This window comes from Gasterosteus aculeatus, chromosome X (assembly GCF_964276395.1).
Source record: "Gasterosteus aculeatus chromosome X, fGasAcu3.hap1.1, whole genome shotgun sequence".
NCBI lineage: Eukaryota > Metazoa > Chordata > Actinopteri > Perciformes > Gasterosteidae > Gasterosteus > Gasterosteus aculeatus.
In genome coordinates, this window is record NC_135698.1 from 18,708,654 (window position 1) to 18,725,982 (window position 17,329).

At 40.9% G+C, this 17,329-nt stretch overlaps 2 protein-coding genes across 2 annotated transcripts; both read left to right on the top strand.

Moving 5' to 3' along the window:
• Positions 1-93: 93 nt before the first annotated feature.
• Positions 94-11,671, top strand: LOC120809206 (mucin-2). Its single transcript, XM_078083006.1, has 28 exons — positions 94-169; positions 317-572; positions 654-768; positions 1,070-1,154; positions 1,245-1,372; positions 1,463-1,679; positions 1,912-2,034; positions 2,136-2,250; positions 2,337-2,475; positions 2,602-2,715; positions 2,820-2,889; positions 3,003-3,140; positions 3,461-3,625; positions 3,734-3,828; positions 3,918-4,044; positions 4,173-4,428; positions 4,568-4,620; positions 4,726-4,829; positions 4,985-5,136; positions 5,239-5,377; positions 5,865-5,975; positions 6,079-6,258; positions 6,576-6,815; positions 6,914-7,070; positions 7,314-7,442; positions 7,630-8,529; positions 9,673-10,348; positions 11,548-11,671. The coding sequence occupies exons 1-28, from the start codon at positions 94-96 to the stop codon at positions 11,669-11,671; spliced, it is 5,184 nt and encodes a 1,727-aa protein (XP_077939132.1).
• LOC120808685 (intestinal mucin-like protein) lies at positions 11,564-16,376 on the top strand. Its single transcript, XM_040161754.2, has 18 exons — positions 11,564-11,684; positions 11,794-11,968; positions 12,070-12,317; positions 12,479-12,662; positions 12,752-12,962; positions 13,060-13,235; positions 13,423-13,492; positions 14,043-14,143; positions 14,236-14,267; positions 14,357-14,534; positions 14,651-14,755; positions 14,843-14,883; positions 14,988-15,110; positions 15,210-15,308; positions 15,428-15,556; positions 15,645-15,684; positions 15,764-15,887; positions 16,034-16,376. Exons 2-18 carry the CDS (start codon positions 11,827-11,829, stop codon positions 16,242-16,244), a joined length of 2,214 nt encoding a protein of 737 aa, XP_040017688.2. The 5' UTR covers positions 11,564-11,684; positions 11,794-11,826; the 3' UTR covers positions 16,245-16,376.
• The last annotated feature ends 953 nt before the right edge of the window (positions 16,377-17,329 follow it).

Consider the following 17,329-nt stretch of genomic DNA (forward strand, 5'->3'; position numbering starts at 1 on the left):
AAACTAAAACAGAGCGTGGTTTCTATATAAAGGGGTGTCAGGGTGCAGTAGAACTATTACCTCCTTTGGTGACAGCAAGCCCACATTGGCAAAATGAGGGTGGGATGTGTGTGGTTGTGTTTCGCTGCTCTGTCCATTGCCAGCGTCTTCGACGTCCAAGCCAGACTGGGTAAAACTCATATTGATCTGAGTACTATGTGGATTGATTGTCCTGCTTTATTTAAACTAATGAATAATGTATGGCCTGCAATATCGGTCACGTTGAACATTTGGTAACTCAAAATGCTTTTTTTCCCCACTTAAAATTCTCTCTCAGTTCGCAACCATGTCAGCAACATCTGCAGCACGTGGGGCAGAGAGCACTTCAAGACGTTTGACGGCAATGTGTACCAGTTTCCTGGTATGTGTGAGTACAACCTGGTTTCCGATTGCCACGAGACCTACCAGGAGTTCTCCGTGCACATGAAGAGGAAAGACAAAGATGGAAACCCTCAAGTCAGTCACGTGGTGGTCACCATCAATGACCTTTTGTTCCACATCACCAAGGACATGATCACTGCGAATAACCTCCCGTAAGTGAAACACCGTACTCCTTCTCTTTTTTATGATATTTATGCACTCTAACTAAGAAAATATTCATTTCCTCCCCCCAGTGTTGAAACACCTTACTACAATGGAGGGGTCCAATTGGAAAGTAATCCCGTTTACATCAAGCTCCAATCTAAAGTTGGCATCACAGTCATGTGGAACAGGGATGATGCAGTCATGGTATGATATAGACAGAATTATCTCTACACGGCTGCCCTCAAAGTAGCTTGTGTGATGCTACTCAATTGTTTTATTTGCTCAAGATGGAACGGACCAAACGTACAGAAACACAATCATCTCAATTATGTCTAATTAAATCCCTATGGTTCTTGGCACAATGTTAATTACTGTAACTTGTCACAGTATGTATCCCATTTAATTATCAAGGCAATTACACAATTCCCTGTTGTTTTGTTTTTCTTTGAAAAGCATTATTCGAAATGTGAAAGATCTTGGCAAAAACACCTGCTTTGTTTTGTAGGTGGAACTGGATGCAGATTATGTGAATCGTACTTGTGGACTTTGTGGAGACTTCAACCCTTTCCACAATGAGTTTGTTCATAATGGTATATATTTAGTCACTAGTCAATTAATGCATTTCTACAACTATCCACTGTATCTTCATCATTTGACTTTATATTAACAATCAAATACAGGTCGCGAAATCAGCCCCATTGAGTTTGGAAACAAGCATAAAGTCCATCGTCCCAACGATGACTGCGAGGATCCCTCTGAGGAGGAAGAGGAATCCCTGGAGACTGTGCTGGATTCATGCAAAGAGTTTGTGAGTGCATTGTCCAGCGAGTGTTAGCAATAGTGATATTTAATTACCCAGGTAGCACTTGCAACTTGTTTTCCTTTTTTCTTTTTTTAGCAAACCACCTGTAACCAGATGCTGCGTTCAGACCCCTGGAGCTCCTGCACCAGACGGATTAACCCGGAGCCTTACATCCAGGCCTGTGTGCAGGACATGTGTGGATGTGCCAACAATACAAATTACTTTTGTGTCTGCAGCACACTGTCTGAGTTCTCTCGGCAGTGTTCCCACGCAGGAGGGCATCCTCCCAACTGGAGGACGCCTCAGTTCTGTGGTACGTTCTCTTCTCAGTTTATTCCTATTGCGTACGCTGCAGGGTGGAGAGGGTACTAAAGCAATGAACTTAGTTCAATGCAATGCGACCAGTCCTTATTGTACCGTATAAGTACAGTGTGAATATGTTATGTGTGATGCTATGTGAATGTCTTTGTTAAACTTGGCTGTTGAAACATTGAAACAAACTCTAACCCACCTCAATTTGATTCAATTGGACCATATCTTCACAGCTAAACAGTGCCCGTACAACATGATTTATGAAGAGAGCGGTTCCCCTTGCATGGATACATGTGCACTAGACACAAGTTCACTGTGTGAGGACCACAAAATCGACGGCTGCTTCTGTCCTCCTGGTCAGTGCCTGTTTTACTTTTTACTACCCATTAATGTTCTATCAGCTTTAGATTTCATAGTCCGAGAATGTTCCTCCTCATGTCAATCGTTTCTTCTTCAGGAACTGTGTTTGATGACATTTCCATGAGAGGCTGTATCGCTCAATCTGAATGTCAGTGCAAGCACAACAAAATCTATAACTCTGGTGAGGTCTACCGACAGGACAGAGAGGAGTGGTATGTCAGAAATATAATCAGCAAAATATTTCATGTGGATGCCTTAATTGTTTTATTGTTAACGGAAATTGCTTGGCTTGTCTCAGTACATGTGTTGAGGGTAGATGGGCTTGTGAGAGCCTTCTTGCACCCGCTACATGTGCAGTTGAAGAGGGTTCACACGTAACTACCTTTGACGGGAAAACCTACACCTTCCATGGAGACTGTTACTACACTCTAGCTAAAGTGCAAAGCAAGGTGAATGAGACATAGATGTATCCATTTGAGTGGCAGAACAAATACTGTGTAATGGACCTGATGTATAAATATATATACATGTATATTAAATCACTCTTACTTTGTATATTTCAGGATCATGCGAGTCCAAAGTTTACCATCCTGGTTCAATTGGTTCCTTGTGCAAATCAAGAATTTGACACGTGTCTTAAGAGCCTTAAAATCCTGCTGAACAATGACAAGAACAACGTGAGTTAAAGTCTGTCAGGAAAGATGACTTTCCTCGTTTATAAGTTTACACTGATATCTGCAAGTACAACTTTAATGAGAATGATTTTGTTTGAATGATTCAGGTGTTAATGTTCACTTCTGATGGCACAGTGAAGCAGAACATGCAGCTCATCAGTTTGCCGTACCACTCAGGTGGGTCAGGCAACAAGAAACACATCAAGAAACATGAAACATGTCATCGTCTTCTGCCATTCATGCAATGACACCGATGAACCGACTGTTTCTGTATTTGTCTTTATCCAAAGGAGACGTCAGCATATTCCATGCTTCCTCCTTTCACATCTTGCTCCAGACCAGTTTTGGGTTGCAAATTCAGATCCAGCATGTTCCTGTTATGCAAGTCTATGTGAGCCTGGAACAAAGCTACAGAGCAAAGACAAAAGGTATTTATTTGAATTTGTCTTATATGAAACAGAGGGACAAGCATCATGCAAACAAGCAAAAAAGCAAACAATATACATAAAATATTATGTAATTTATGTACGGATGATGGAAGAGGTGTTTTCAGTGGATTGGGCTTCAAATATACACCTGTTGTATCTTCTTCCTAATAATGATGAACACAATGAAGGAAATCCCCAATTATTGTATGTTTTTGCCCTATTGCATGTGTTCATCAAATAATCTCAAATAAATTAACTAAATTCCTAGATGAGTTATTAAATAATGATATTGATGGGCAGCTTCTATTTGGTTTCTTCAGGTTTATGTGGGAACTACAACATGGTCCTGTCTGATGACATGAAGACTCCTCAGGGGATGGTTGAGGGAACAGCACTGATGTTTAGTAACTCCTGGAAGGCAAACCTCATGTGCAAAGACAGAGAGGAAAGACTTGAGGACCCCTGTTCCCTCAGTATGGAGAACGGTAACAACATTTCATTCATTTGTATAGGTGTTTTCATAAGGATTTTAGGCATTGAAAAGTGTGCTTGAACCAATTAGACAGTTCAACAGAGTTTTTTTGCTTTTCCAGAGTGGTATGCTAAACACTGGTGTGCCTTGCTACTGAGTCCAGACAGCAATTTTGCGGCGTGCCATTCCGTGGTGGACCCTGAGATATACTACAAGGTGCCGCAAAACCTTTCTGTTGCTCACACACTTATAAAGTCATTGTGTTGGGACTGCGATTCAGTAACAGTGTTTTCTGTCTCCTGCAGCGGTGCACTTATGCTAGCTGTAACTGTGAGAAGAGTGAAGACTGCCTGTGCGCCGTCTTCTCGTCCTACGCTCGGGCCTGTGCATCAAAGGGAGTGCTCTTGACAGACTGGAGGGAGAATGTATGCGGTAAGGATTTGCCACATTATTCTCTGCTAAAGTTGAGTCTTGACATCTGGAGTTTGATCAATGCCTTTCCTTTCATGAGTTAATCACACAACTATTAAGTAACCATCCTGACCCTTTGCACAAAACAGATAAATACACAAAGAGCTGCCCGACATCGCAGATCTTCTCTTACAAGCATCAGAGATGCCAGTTGACTTGCAGATCACTGAGCACAATGCAGCAAAGTTGCACTTCTGACTTCTTGCCTGTGGACGGCTGCTCCTGCCCTGAGGGTCTATACCTAAATGAAAATGGCATCTGCGTTCCCATGGCAAAATGTCCCTGCTACTACAATGAAGTCTACGTCAAGTCAGGAAAGTCCATCAGTATCAAAGACGAGCACTGGTGAGTCCGTTGTTTTAATTATCCTAAACTGAGGGTTTTCCATAATTGGAATTATTCCAGTTTTTAAGTTTTAAGATAACTACATTCTTAGTTTTTGAGTGTGTTTTTTGGGGGGCGTTTCATCTTCTTTTTTTTCTAGCGTGTGTACCAATGGAATGCTTCATTGCCATTCTTGGAGAGCCCGCTCATCGAGTAGGTTTTTTATATCTTTTGGACCACAACACGGGCACTTTGTACTGATTCTGGTCTTGTTGATAATGAATGTGTTCATCAAATATGTTCCTACTCCTGTTACAGCATGCCCATTTCCAAAAACGTTCTTCAACTGCTCCTCCGCGGGCGCAGCAGACCTGCAACTGCACTGTGCTCGAACTTGTTTGAATCTGGACAGCGATGATTGTGTGAGTGCTAAGCGTTAAAAATTGTTCCTGATTTTAATGGTGGCCAATGTTTTCCGTGGAGGATGTAACATATTGTGTGATTTGAACTGGGATTTTTAACAGTGTAAGTAATATTTTCACATTTTTTAATCACTATGATCTTTCAATTTCCTCAGGACTCCACAGAGTGTGAATCTGGCTGCCGGTGTCCAGCTGGCCTCCTTGATGATGGCAAAGGTTCCTGTGTGAAAGAAAATCAATGTCCATGTCAACACGATGGGCACATTTATGCCCTTGGATCACAAATCGCTGATCAATGCAACACCTGGTATGACCTTACTCAGATGTAAAGCATTACATAATTATCATCATGTCTAACTGCATCGTAGCATTCACAACACTGTACAATGTTTAACCGTTTCTTATCTAGTACCTGCAAAAGTGGAAGCTGGGAGTGCACCAAGAAAAAATGTCCAGGAACTTGTGTTATTTATGGGAGTGGTCACTACAACACATTTGATCAGCAAACGTATGGATTTCAAGGACATTGTGCCTATGTTGCTGTGAAGGTAAACAACGCATGTTAAAATCTTCCATAAGACAGTCTACTCTACTCATTAATGAATACATATTTAATAGATCAATTGCCAGTAGAACATTGAGATTTCGTAAATCTACTTATCACACTACTACACAATCTACTATAAAAGGTTCACAGTGACAATAGTGCACTATTTAGGAATAAGGAAGTGACTTCAGACAAGCTGAGTTAATTTTATACTTTTGTATTGGGTTTCAGTTATGAATGTTCAGTAATGTTATGTTTACCGTCATAAATTTTAAGATTACTGCTTGTGATAATGAAAAATATGAATGAACAATGCAAATAACTATATATTCACCTTCTGCTTGGGATCAATTACTATAACATTTCTTTAACGCTTTCAAACCATTGTGGACTATTGAAAGCCAAGCTGAAGTTTGACATTATCACTGAACACTGTCTGCCACAAAGGAAAAAAAGCAATAATGTTTATCCAATTTCTCTCTTTGAAGAACAAATGTGGCAATAAAACCGCAGAGGAAAGCTTTGGGGTTATCACAGAAAACATTCCATGTGGAACTACAGGCACCACGTGCTCCAAAACTGTCAGAATCCAACTAGGGGTAAGACTTCATACCAACACCGGATGTGTCTTTTGTGGTAGTATTCATCATAATCAAATAAATGTTGAATGAAAACCTAAAAAATGCATCTTTTCCATTACAGCGAATGGAAGTCAAACTTTCAAAGGGTAAATATGAAGAGACCGACCTGGGACATGGTGCTGAGATCCAATACAGGATAAGGAGGGTTGGCTTGTACGTGGTGATAGAATCTGCCATCGGTCTGGCAGTGATGTGGGATGGAAAAACAACTGTTCGCATCATCTTGGAACCCCACAACAGCGTGAGTCACAGGAATTTTTCATATGATGATTACAGGAACTGTTAATAGGTGCGTTCTAGCTTTCTGTGCAAATTATTTACCACTTTTAAAGCTTTGGTGCACAAATGTTATATTGATGTAAAGTATATCAAAATTGCTGAAAAGTTATTTATTACAGTACAACAATATTTAAAACAATTTTTTGTCAGTCAAGATGAAGCAAGTATATTATTGCCTGGGCTATGTGTGTTCTTTATAATGCCAAAGAGTAGTGTATTGAAATAGAATCTTATCTTCAAGTGAAAAAAGCAATTGACTTCTTTTATTTGGCTGCACAGGGAGAGGTATGTGGCCTTTGTGGAAATTTTGATGGTGATGGACAGAACGACTTCACTACCCAGGGCCAGATGGTAGTGAGCAATCCGTTAGAATTTGCAAATAGCTGGAAAGTGTCAAGCCAGTGCCCAGATGTAGATATAGTTTCTGACCCTTGTGGAGTAAGACCCAATCGACATCATTGGGCAAAAATGATGTGCAGCATTATAATTGGAAATACGTTCAAAGAGTGCCACAATAAGGTAATAACACATTTCTAATTCATTTCTAATTTATCGTGACGGTTGAAAACACCTTACCCATTTTCAAAAATAAATCATATATTTTTACAACTGAACAGGTAGCCCCCCTTCCATTTTATGAAAACTGTGTGAAAGACTCATGTGCCTGCGACACTGGAGGGGACTGCGAGTGTTTCTGCTCAGCGGTCGCAGCTTATGCTCAAGCTTGTAACGAGGCTTCTGTCTGTGTGGCGTGGAGAACACCGGAAATCTGTCGTAAGTAAAAAGAAGAAGAAAAAAATTCTGGTGCTTGGAATGTTTTTAGATAACAAAAAATCGTATGACCCCAGCATTTTGACAATTGTTATGTATGCATATATACTGTACATAGTACGATTTTATGTTATTTTCATCTTTCATCTTATCCGCTCATCTTGTATAGCCTCTGCATATGGTTGGAGCTCTCTTTCACCGTATAACCCATATGTTTACAAACTTGTATTCATTTTTCTTTTTTAGCTGTCTTTTGTGATTACTACAATAAGCCAGAGGAATGCAAGTGGCACTACCACCCCTGCCACACACCTTGCTACAAGACCTGTTTGAATCCAGAAGGAATTTGTAGCGAACCTTTACCCAACCTAGAGGGTAAGGGGTGCCGCACAATGCCTCACCTTACCTCTGAATAATATGAAATAAATGTTGATTGTGAATGGATTGAATGAGGCAAACTTAAAATAATAATACATTTAAGACCAACAACACAGCTTCTGTTTCATAGATTAAAGAAACAAAACACTGTCAAAATATGAAACATGTTTTATGATTTTTACAGGCTGTTACCCCAAATGCCCAGAAGACAAGCCCATATTTGATGAGGAGACAGGCTGGTGTGTGGAGGAATGTAATGGAACAACCACAACTACACCATCTACAACCCCATTAACTACACCTACAAGTACAACAGAAAAAACAACCACAACCGAGAAGCCCACAACAACCACAACTTCCCCATCAACTACACCTACAACTACAACAGAGACACCAACCACAACCGAGAAGCCCACAACAACCACAGCTACCCCATCAACTACACCTACAACTACAACAGAGACACCAACCACAACTGAGAAGCCCACAACAACCACAACTACCCCATCAACTACAACTACAAAAGAGACACCAACCACAACCGAGAAGCCCACAACAACCACAACTACACAATCTACAACCCCATCAGCTACACCACCTACTACTACACCTTGTATTCCAGAGTGTGAGTGGTCAGAATGGTATGATGTGCATAACCCACTACAGGACAAGAGTGACTGGGAAACATATGAAAACATCTTAAATAATGGTAAAGAAATATGCAAAAATCCAAAAGAAATAGATTGTAGAGCAACAGATTATCCTAACAAAGATTTTGAGGACTTTGTGAGTCAGACTGGCCAAGTTGTTTCTTGTGATTTGGATTATGGCTTAATATGTAAAAAAGAGGACCAGATCAGACCTCCGCGAAAATGTTTCAACTACAAGATCAGAGTATGTTGTGACATGTGTTTAAACACAACAACCACAACTACCCCATCAACTACAACTACAACAGAGACACCAACCACAACTAAGAAGCCCACAACAACCACAACTACCCCATCAACTACACCTACAACTACAACAGAGACACCAACCACAACCGAGAAGCCCACAACAACCACAACTACCCCATCAACTACAACAACTACAACAGAGACACCAACCACAACTGAGAAGCCCACAACAACCACAACTACCCCATCAACTACAACAACTACAACAGAGACACCAACCACAACTGAGAAGCCCACAACAACCACAACTACCCCATCAACTACAACTACAACAGAGACACCAACCACAAGTGAGAAGCCCACAACAACCACAACTACCCCATCAACTACAACAGAGACACCAACCACAACCGAGAAGCCCACAACAACCACAACTACCCCTACAACTACAACAACTACAACAGAGACACCAACCACAACTGAGAAGCCCACAACAACCACAACTACCCCATCAACTACAACAACTACAACAGAGACACCAACCACAACTGAGAAGCCCACAACAACCACAACTACCCCATCAACTACAACAACTACAACAGAGACACCAACCACAACTGAGAAGCCCACAACAACCACAACTACCCCATCAACTACAACTACAACAGAGACACCAACCACAACTGAGAAGCCCACAACAACCACAACTACCCCATCAACTACAACAGAGACACCAACCACAACCGAGAAGCCCACAACAACCACAACTACCCCTACAACTACAACAACTACAACAGAGACACCAACCACAACTGAGAAGCCCACAACAACCACAACTACCCCATCAACTACAACAACTACAACAGAGACACCAACCACAACTGAGAAGCCCACAACGACCACAACTACCCCATCAACTACAACTACAACAGAGACACCAACCACAACCGAGAAGCCCACAACAACCACAACTACCCCATCAACTACAACTACAACAGAGACACCAACCACAACTGAGAAGCCCACAACAACCACAACTACCCCATCAACTACAACAACTACAACAGAGACACCAACCACAACTGAGAAGCCCACAACAAACACAACTACCCCATCAACTACAACTACAACAGAGACACCAACCACAACTGAGAAGCCCACAACAACCACAACTACCCCATCAACTACAACAGAGACACCAACCACAACTGAGAAGCCCACAACAACCACAACTACCCCATCAACTACAACAACTACAACAGAGACACCAACCACAACTGAGAAGCCCACAACGACCACAACTACCCCATCAACTACAACTACAACAGAGACACCAACCACAACCGAGAAGCCCACAACCACTACAACTACAACAGAGACACCAACCACAACTGAGAAGCCCACAACAACCACAACTACCCCGTCAACTACAACTACAACAGAGACACCAACCACAACTGAGAAGCCCACAACAACCACAACTACCCCATCAACTACAACTACAACAGAGACACCAACCACAACTGAGAAGCCCACAACAACTACAACTACAACAGAGACACCAACCACAACTGAGAAGCCCACAACAACCACAACTACCCCGTCAACTACAACTACAACAGAGACACCAACCACAACTGAGAAGCCCACAACAACCACAACTACCCCATCAACTACAACTACAACAGAGACACCAACCACAACTGAGAAGCCCACAACAACTACAACTACAACAGAGACACCAACCACAACTGAGAAGCCCACAACAACCACAACTACCCCATCAACTACAACTACAACAGAGACACCAACCACAACTGAGAAGCCCACAACAACCACAACTACCCCGTCAACTACAACTACAACAGAGACACCAACCACAACTGAGAAGCCCACAACAACCACAACTACCCCATCAACTACAACTACAACAGAGACACCAACCACAACTGAGAAGCCCACAACAACCACAACTACAACAGAGACACCAACCACAACTGAGAAGCCCACAACAACCACAACTACCCTATCAACTACAACTACAACAGAGACACCAGCCACAACTGAGAAGCCCACAACAACCACAACTACCCCTACAACTACAACAGAGACACCAACCACAACTGAGAAGCCCACAACAACCACAACTACCCCATCAACTACAACTACAACAGAGACACCAACCACAACTGAGAAGCCCACAACAACCACAACTACCCCTACAACTACAACAGAGACACCAACCACAACTGAGAAGCCCACAACAACCACAACTACCCCATCAACTACAACTACAACAGAGACACCAACCACAACTGAGAAGCCCACAATAACCACAACTACCCCATCAACTACAACTACAACAGAGACACCAACCACAACTGAGAAGCCCACAACAACCACAACTACCCCTACAACTACAACAGAGACACCAACCACAACTGAGAAGCCCATAACAACTACAACTACAACAGAGACACCAACCACAACTGAGAAGCCCACAACAACCACAACTACCCCGTCAACTACAACTACAACAGAGACACCAACCACAACTGAGAAGCCCACAACAACCACAACTACCCCATCAACTACAACTACAACAGAGACACCAACCACAACTGAGAAGCCCACAACAACTACAACTACAACAGAGACACCAACCACAACTGAGAAGCCCACAACAACCACAACTACCCCATCAACTACAACTACAACAGAGACACCAACCACAACTGAGAAGCCCACAACTACAACTACAACAGAGACACAAACCACAACTGAGAAGCCCACAACAACCACAACTACCCCATCAACTACAACTACAACAGAGACACCAACCACAACTGAGAAGCCCACAACGACCACAACTACCCCTACAACTACAACAGAGACACCAACCACAACTGAGAAGCCCACAACAACCACAACTACCCCATCAACTACAACTACAACAGAGACACCAACCACAACTGAGAAGCCCACAACAACCACAACTACCCCATCAACTACAACTACAACAGAGACACCAACCACAACTGAGAAGCCCACAACAACCACAACTACCCCTACAACTACAACAGAGACACCAACCACAACTGAGAAGCCCACAACAACCACAACTACCCCATCAACTACAACTACAACAGAGACACCAACCACAACTGAGAAGCCCACAACAACCACAACTACCCCATCAACAGCCCCATCAACTATACCTACAACTACAACAGAGAAGCCAACCACAACCGAGAAGCCCACAACAACCACAACCCAGAAATCTACATCTCCCTCACCCACAACTCCCACACCACCCATCTGTCCTGAATGGAATGTAACAGTAAGAATTCTATTGTATCTTGAACATAAAATATATTATGGTATTTAGTTCAAAATAATAATAATAATAATATCCCTTTTTCCTCTTTCTCTCTCTTTCTCTACACTAGGTAAATGAAACCTTCTATTTGTGTGAGTGCTACATGGCCCGATGCATTGAGAATAATACAATTGAAATTATTCCACTTGTATGTCCACCCCTTGAGAACATCACTTGTACCAATGGAAAGGAACCAGTTTTGGTGTGGGATGAGTACCTTTGTTGCCAGCATTACGCATGTGACTGTAAGTTACTCTGCGCTAAAAAGGGTTTCTGACATATTTATTAATTTTTACACTTCTCCCATAACTAAATTGCTAATACCTTTATGATGTGTTTTTTTCAGGCGTCTGTGAAGGCTGGGGAGATCCTCATTACATCACATTTGATGGATTATTCTACAGTTATCAAGGAAACTGTACTTACGTCTTGATGGAAGAGATTTTACCAAAACATAATTTGAACATTTATATTGACAATGTCTACTGTGATCCCACCGAAGATGTTTCTTGTCCACGATCAATAATTATATCTTACAAAGGAGATGTTATTACATTCATAAATCATAACCTCATTGGAGCAGCACAGTTGGAGGTAAGACAATATGTAATAATGTTTAATCCTATGTTCATAAAATATTGCTGGGCTAATTTAAGCAGATGTATCATTGTCAATGTAGATGGAATATTGTGATGAGTCTTTTTTTCACACTATAGATTTGTTTTCTTATAGTGTGTTAACTTTTTTCCTTGTAGGCACAGAGAAACGGAGTCCGTCTGAAACTACCATATGCTACACATGATGTTAAAATCTTGGATTCTGGAATTAACCTGATTTTGGAGATCCCCAGCCTAAAAGTGGTCATTACATTTGGAATAACTGGTTTCAGTGTCACCCTTCCATATCAATCATTTGGTGGTAACACACAAGGCCATTGTGGTAAGAACATATCTTTCACCTGTGGCCATATTGGCAAATCCTCTGTTTAAAGTTGACTGTAATTTGAACTGCTTTCTGATTACCATTAGGCACATGCAATAACAACCAGAATGATGACTGCATGCTGCCTGGAGGGAAGCTGATAGAAGACTGTGCAGTGATGGCTGATTATTGGCCTGCGAAACACATTTATCAACCCAAATGCCAAATACCATCTGTACTGCCCACCAATGCACCTGGGCCTGCACCAACCTCTACTCCATGCAAACCAGACTCCATATGTCACCTGCTTACGAGCAGGTAGACATTATCTAATCAACAATAGCAGTAGACATTCAACCCCACGAATAATACAATTGTTTTTTAATTCAATTTTTGTTGTGTTATACTTTTGCAGTCTCTTCGCAGCGTGCCATCCCTTTGTCTCTCCTGACAATTTCTACCGAGGTTGTGTTTTTGATGGCTGCCATGTTGCCAACCCAGCAGTGGAATGCACAAGTTTACAGACTTACGCCGCTGCCTGCGCTCAGGTGGGGGTTTGTCTGCACTGGAGGAACCACACCACCCTGTGTGGTAAGCAACTCCTCCCTGTCATTAATTGCACATTTTGAGTATTGGAATGAAAAGGGGTAACTCATTAAATTTAGTTGTGTTATATCTAGCACACATTAAACAGGCTTCTGATAATAATAGGTTTATACAGTAGGTAGGAAGTATGTATTGTCAAAAGAACTAATTGAGTTATTTTACTCACTAACAGAGGGTGCCTGCCCGTCAAACAAAGTTTACAAACCATGTGGTCCTGCAGAACAAGCAACCTGTGACGACAAGTAAGTAATACATATAAATGAGGTAATTTGCTTTTGTAGTTAATTCTGCACATTGGCATTAATGGATTAAGATCATAATGGATATTGGCAGTGTGTATATTTAAGTACTAGTATTACACAGTGAATGGTTTTAGTTATTTGTTAGGGAGAGATCTGTAAGGAAAATGTTTGAGTAAGTGTTCTTACTGTGCGTATTGGTTACTGTGATCCACTTTTCTTACTCAGTATGTCTGCTATTAACCGTCCGTAATAAATCCATAAGATTATTCACATGGACAAATAGACCCCCCCCCTCTCATGCACACACTTCACTTCACTTGCTCCCTGTAGCACATATGACACTATGTGACCGGTGTTATCGAGCTTTTGAGGCAGTGGCATGCTATGCAATACTCTGCATGTACCCGGCAGTTCACAGAGTCAGTGATTTAGTTTGAATCTATATGTTTATTGAGTATTTAATGTTAATTACGGGGGAGTTTTGTCCTTGAAAGTGCTATATAAATCAATTTGACTAAATCTTTCTTTCTTTCACAATTCAATATTACAGTCCTAATGAATCAACCATGAACTACACTACAGAGGGTTGCTTTTGTCCTGATGGGATGAAACTCTTCAACAAAGACTCTGGCGTGTGTGTTGACAAGTGTGGTAAGTGTGGCGTATATTCTCAAGTCCTGTTGTTGAACTATATATACTGTATTCCATATTATATCAATCTTGAAATGCTTTCTTTCCAACAGGATGTCTTGATCCTGAGGGAATTCCCCGAGAGGTGGGTCTTTTACTGATCAGATATAATACTAACCTGTGATGTCTACATGAAAGACACAATTGAGTCACAATTGTTATTTAATCTTTTAGTTTAATGAGAGGTTTGACTACAAATGCCAAACCTGCATCTGTGAGGAGTCGACCAAGACTGTGACTTGCAAACCTAAGGCATGCCCAAAACCACCAATAGCAAACTGCAGTGAACCTGGGTTTGTCGTCATCAACCAAACCAATCCATCAGACTCCTGCTGCTCTTCCTTTGTTTGCCGTAAGATATTTAGTTTAGATGCACATTTGTCCTCCAACTTCTTCAGAATGTCTTACATTGATAACACACTTGAAGCCTCTTAGTTGTTTACTGTGAAACTAATATTATCTCCACAGAATGTCAAAGCAGCAAGTGCCCAGTCTACAACATGAACTGTCCGATAGGTTATAAACCCGTTATTAGTGTTCCTGAGGGAAAATGCTGCCCAGAACGAGCTTGCGGTGAGTTCATGAATTCATGGTTTGAATTTATATAAAACATATGATGTTAGTGACACTTTGTGATCCCAATGTCTTGCTTTTTTCTAGAGCCCAAAAGGGTTTGTGTTCACAAAGAGAGTGAATATCAGGTAAATAAGAAACCTTTCTTCTTTTTATGATTTCTGATGCAAAATTTCTGTATGGCTAAACACACAACCCAAATGTATGAATGCATTTCTTCTTTACACGCTAGCCTGGCTCTCCAGTTCCTGCGCCTAAATGTCAGGATTGTGTCTGTACAAATGAGGTGGACCCGCGTTCTGGTCTCTTCAAGATACATTGTGAATTTCAGAAATGTCAAACAGACTGTGACATGGTAAGAGAAATTTCAACCATTCGTCTGAAAACATGTTTTCTTGGAACGTGAATAGGAAAATAAGCACTTGGTAACTTAATCCCCCACCCTCCTTTTCAGGGATATGAATATATGGAAACTGATTCCCTTGAATGCTGTGGGAAGTGTGTGCAGACTCACTGTATTGCCATTGTTAATGATACCAAGAACCTCTTAAAGGTAAGTTTAATAATCTATTAATCCAGATGATAATGTTAAATAGCCTAAATGACATATGTACTGTTTTTTGATGTCTGTGTGTGTGTGTCTTTGTCTATATCCACCTCACTGCTCTCTAGCCAGGAGACACCTGGTCACCACCACTGAATCAGTGCGAGCATTACTCCTGTCTTATGATTGGTGATACTTTAACAACATATAAGTCACACGTTGTCTGCCCAGCATTCGTGAAGGAAGACTGCCAACCAGTAAGTATCACTTATCACTTTGAAACAATAGATCTGAATTGTCTGGTTGTGTGAGAACAAATATTCAGAGTATTCTTTACCTCTTTAGGGCACAATTGAGACTGCAGCAAATGGCTGTTGTAAAATTTGTGAGTATGACATTCTCTACACTTTTGGGTAAAAGGTACTCAGATGAAAACAGTCTAATTGTGGGTTTCTTTTGAACAGGTGTGTCGAGGGATAAAGCCTGCAAATTAGTGTCCATGAAACAGAAAGTTATGCACAACCGCTGTCAGTCTAACGAGGAGGTAGATATGCCATATTGTGAAGGATCCTGCAACACCTTCACCAAGTAAGCATATCACTAATATTTCTATAACTAATATTATTTTAATTCTTCTATATATTCTCAGACCTGTTAAGATGCAGACTTGAATGTGTTGAATATTTTGCACGGATTCTCCGTTTATTGACCAACTCTGCCTCTGCTTTCCTTAGGTATTCTGAAGCAGCAGCTGCTATGCAGCATTCATGCTCCTGCTGCAAGGAGACACGCTCCAGCAATCGCACAATTGCGTTACACTGTCTGAATGGAGACGTGGTGCCCTTTTCATACACCCATGTAGATGAGTGTGGCTGTGGCCACAGAGATTGCGCCACAGCTGCTGCACAACTGACTCGCAGGAGGCGAAGCTCTACACTGGTGTGATGAAAATTGGAAATGGAAGTGAAATGTAAAAATTTCTTCCCGTATTATCTTAACAATGATTACACTTTTTCCAAAGCACTCGCCTTTGTAGAATTTATCTGTCTATTAATCAAATAAAAATATGCAACACTGTTTGTGTGTCAATCTGCTTTTTGTGGACTAATATTACATTGTTAGTTTGTTGGATGTATCAAGGAATTTACCTTTAATAGCAAATGTTTGAACTGTTATATTTGGCAGAAAAAACATCAGAATTTTTATTCCCTCTCATGTCATTTGTGGGAAAATACTAATTCCACTCTGACCAGTGAAAGTTTAAAACAGAATTAACTAGCTAAACTATTTTTGGTCAAAGTGCAAATGCTCCATGTCCCATGTTGAACTTTCCCTGAGCAAGACACCTAACCCCTAACAGCTCCCCGGGCAAAAATGTAAAAACCATGGGTTCAAAATGCAATGTAAGTCGCTTTGGATAAAAGTGTCAGCTAAATGACATCTAATGTAATGTTCCTATCCATATATACATATCAGCCCAAATGTTTTGTTCATCAAAAAACTGTTTAAACATAGAAGCCCGAAGAAAATGTAACATCAAATACTTTCTTATAGTTGGCTGAAATAAATGTGGGTTTGATACACAGTCCTAAGGACTACAAAGTTCCCAGACCCATGCTATCTTCTTTTCTGTGACTTAAAGAAAAAAGTTTGTTTGTTGCAAAATATTTAACCTCTCAATCTCAAATAAATGTTACCAGGAGTTTTAGAAGGACTTCTTAATCTTATAAATTACAGTAATATCGCTCTCACCAACCCACAGCATTCAGAAATGACTCTATAGGATATATATGTAGTTATGAGATATACATTCTGTATCCACAGCATTGGTCCGATATGTTACACCTAATTGGAGTTGGTCTTGATGATCAGTGTAATACAAGAATAAAATTGTTTAAGATAAGATAAAGTAAAATAAATAAAAAATATACAGTAAAAGCAAAATGAAAACAATTTAAAACATGTATATACAGTATGTACATGGGTTATGATGGTGAGAAACCACCGTGCCAATGTTCCGGGACGGAGTA

Bases quoted from the DNA above. Each gene is read 5' to 3' on its own strand.
- LOC120808685 (XM_040161754.2), top strand. From the start codon at position 11,827: ATGGCCCGATGCATTGAGAATAATACAATTGAAATTATTCCACTTGTA. The intron at 14,884-14,987 runs GTAAATAAGAAA...TTTACACGCTAG, and splicing joins ACAAAGAGAGTGAATATCAG to CCTGGCTCTCCAGTTCCTGC. The intron at 15,111-15,209 runs GTAAGAGAAATT...CCTCCTTTTCAG, and splicing joins GTCAAACAGACTGTGACATG to GGATATGAATATATGGAAAC.
- LOC120809206 (XM_078083006.1), top strand. From the start codon at position 94: ATGAGGGTGGGATGTGTGTGGTTGTGTTTCGCTGCTCTGTCCATTGCC. The intron at 573-653 runs GTAAGTGAAACA...TCCTCCCCCCAG, and splicing joins ATCACTGCGAATAACCTCCC to TGTTGAAACACCTTACTACA. The intron at 5,378-5,864 runs GTAAACAACGCA...CTCTCTTTGAAG, and splicing joins GTGCCTATGTTGCTGTGAAG to AACAAATGTGGCAATAAAAC.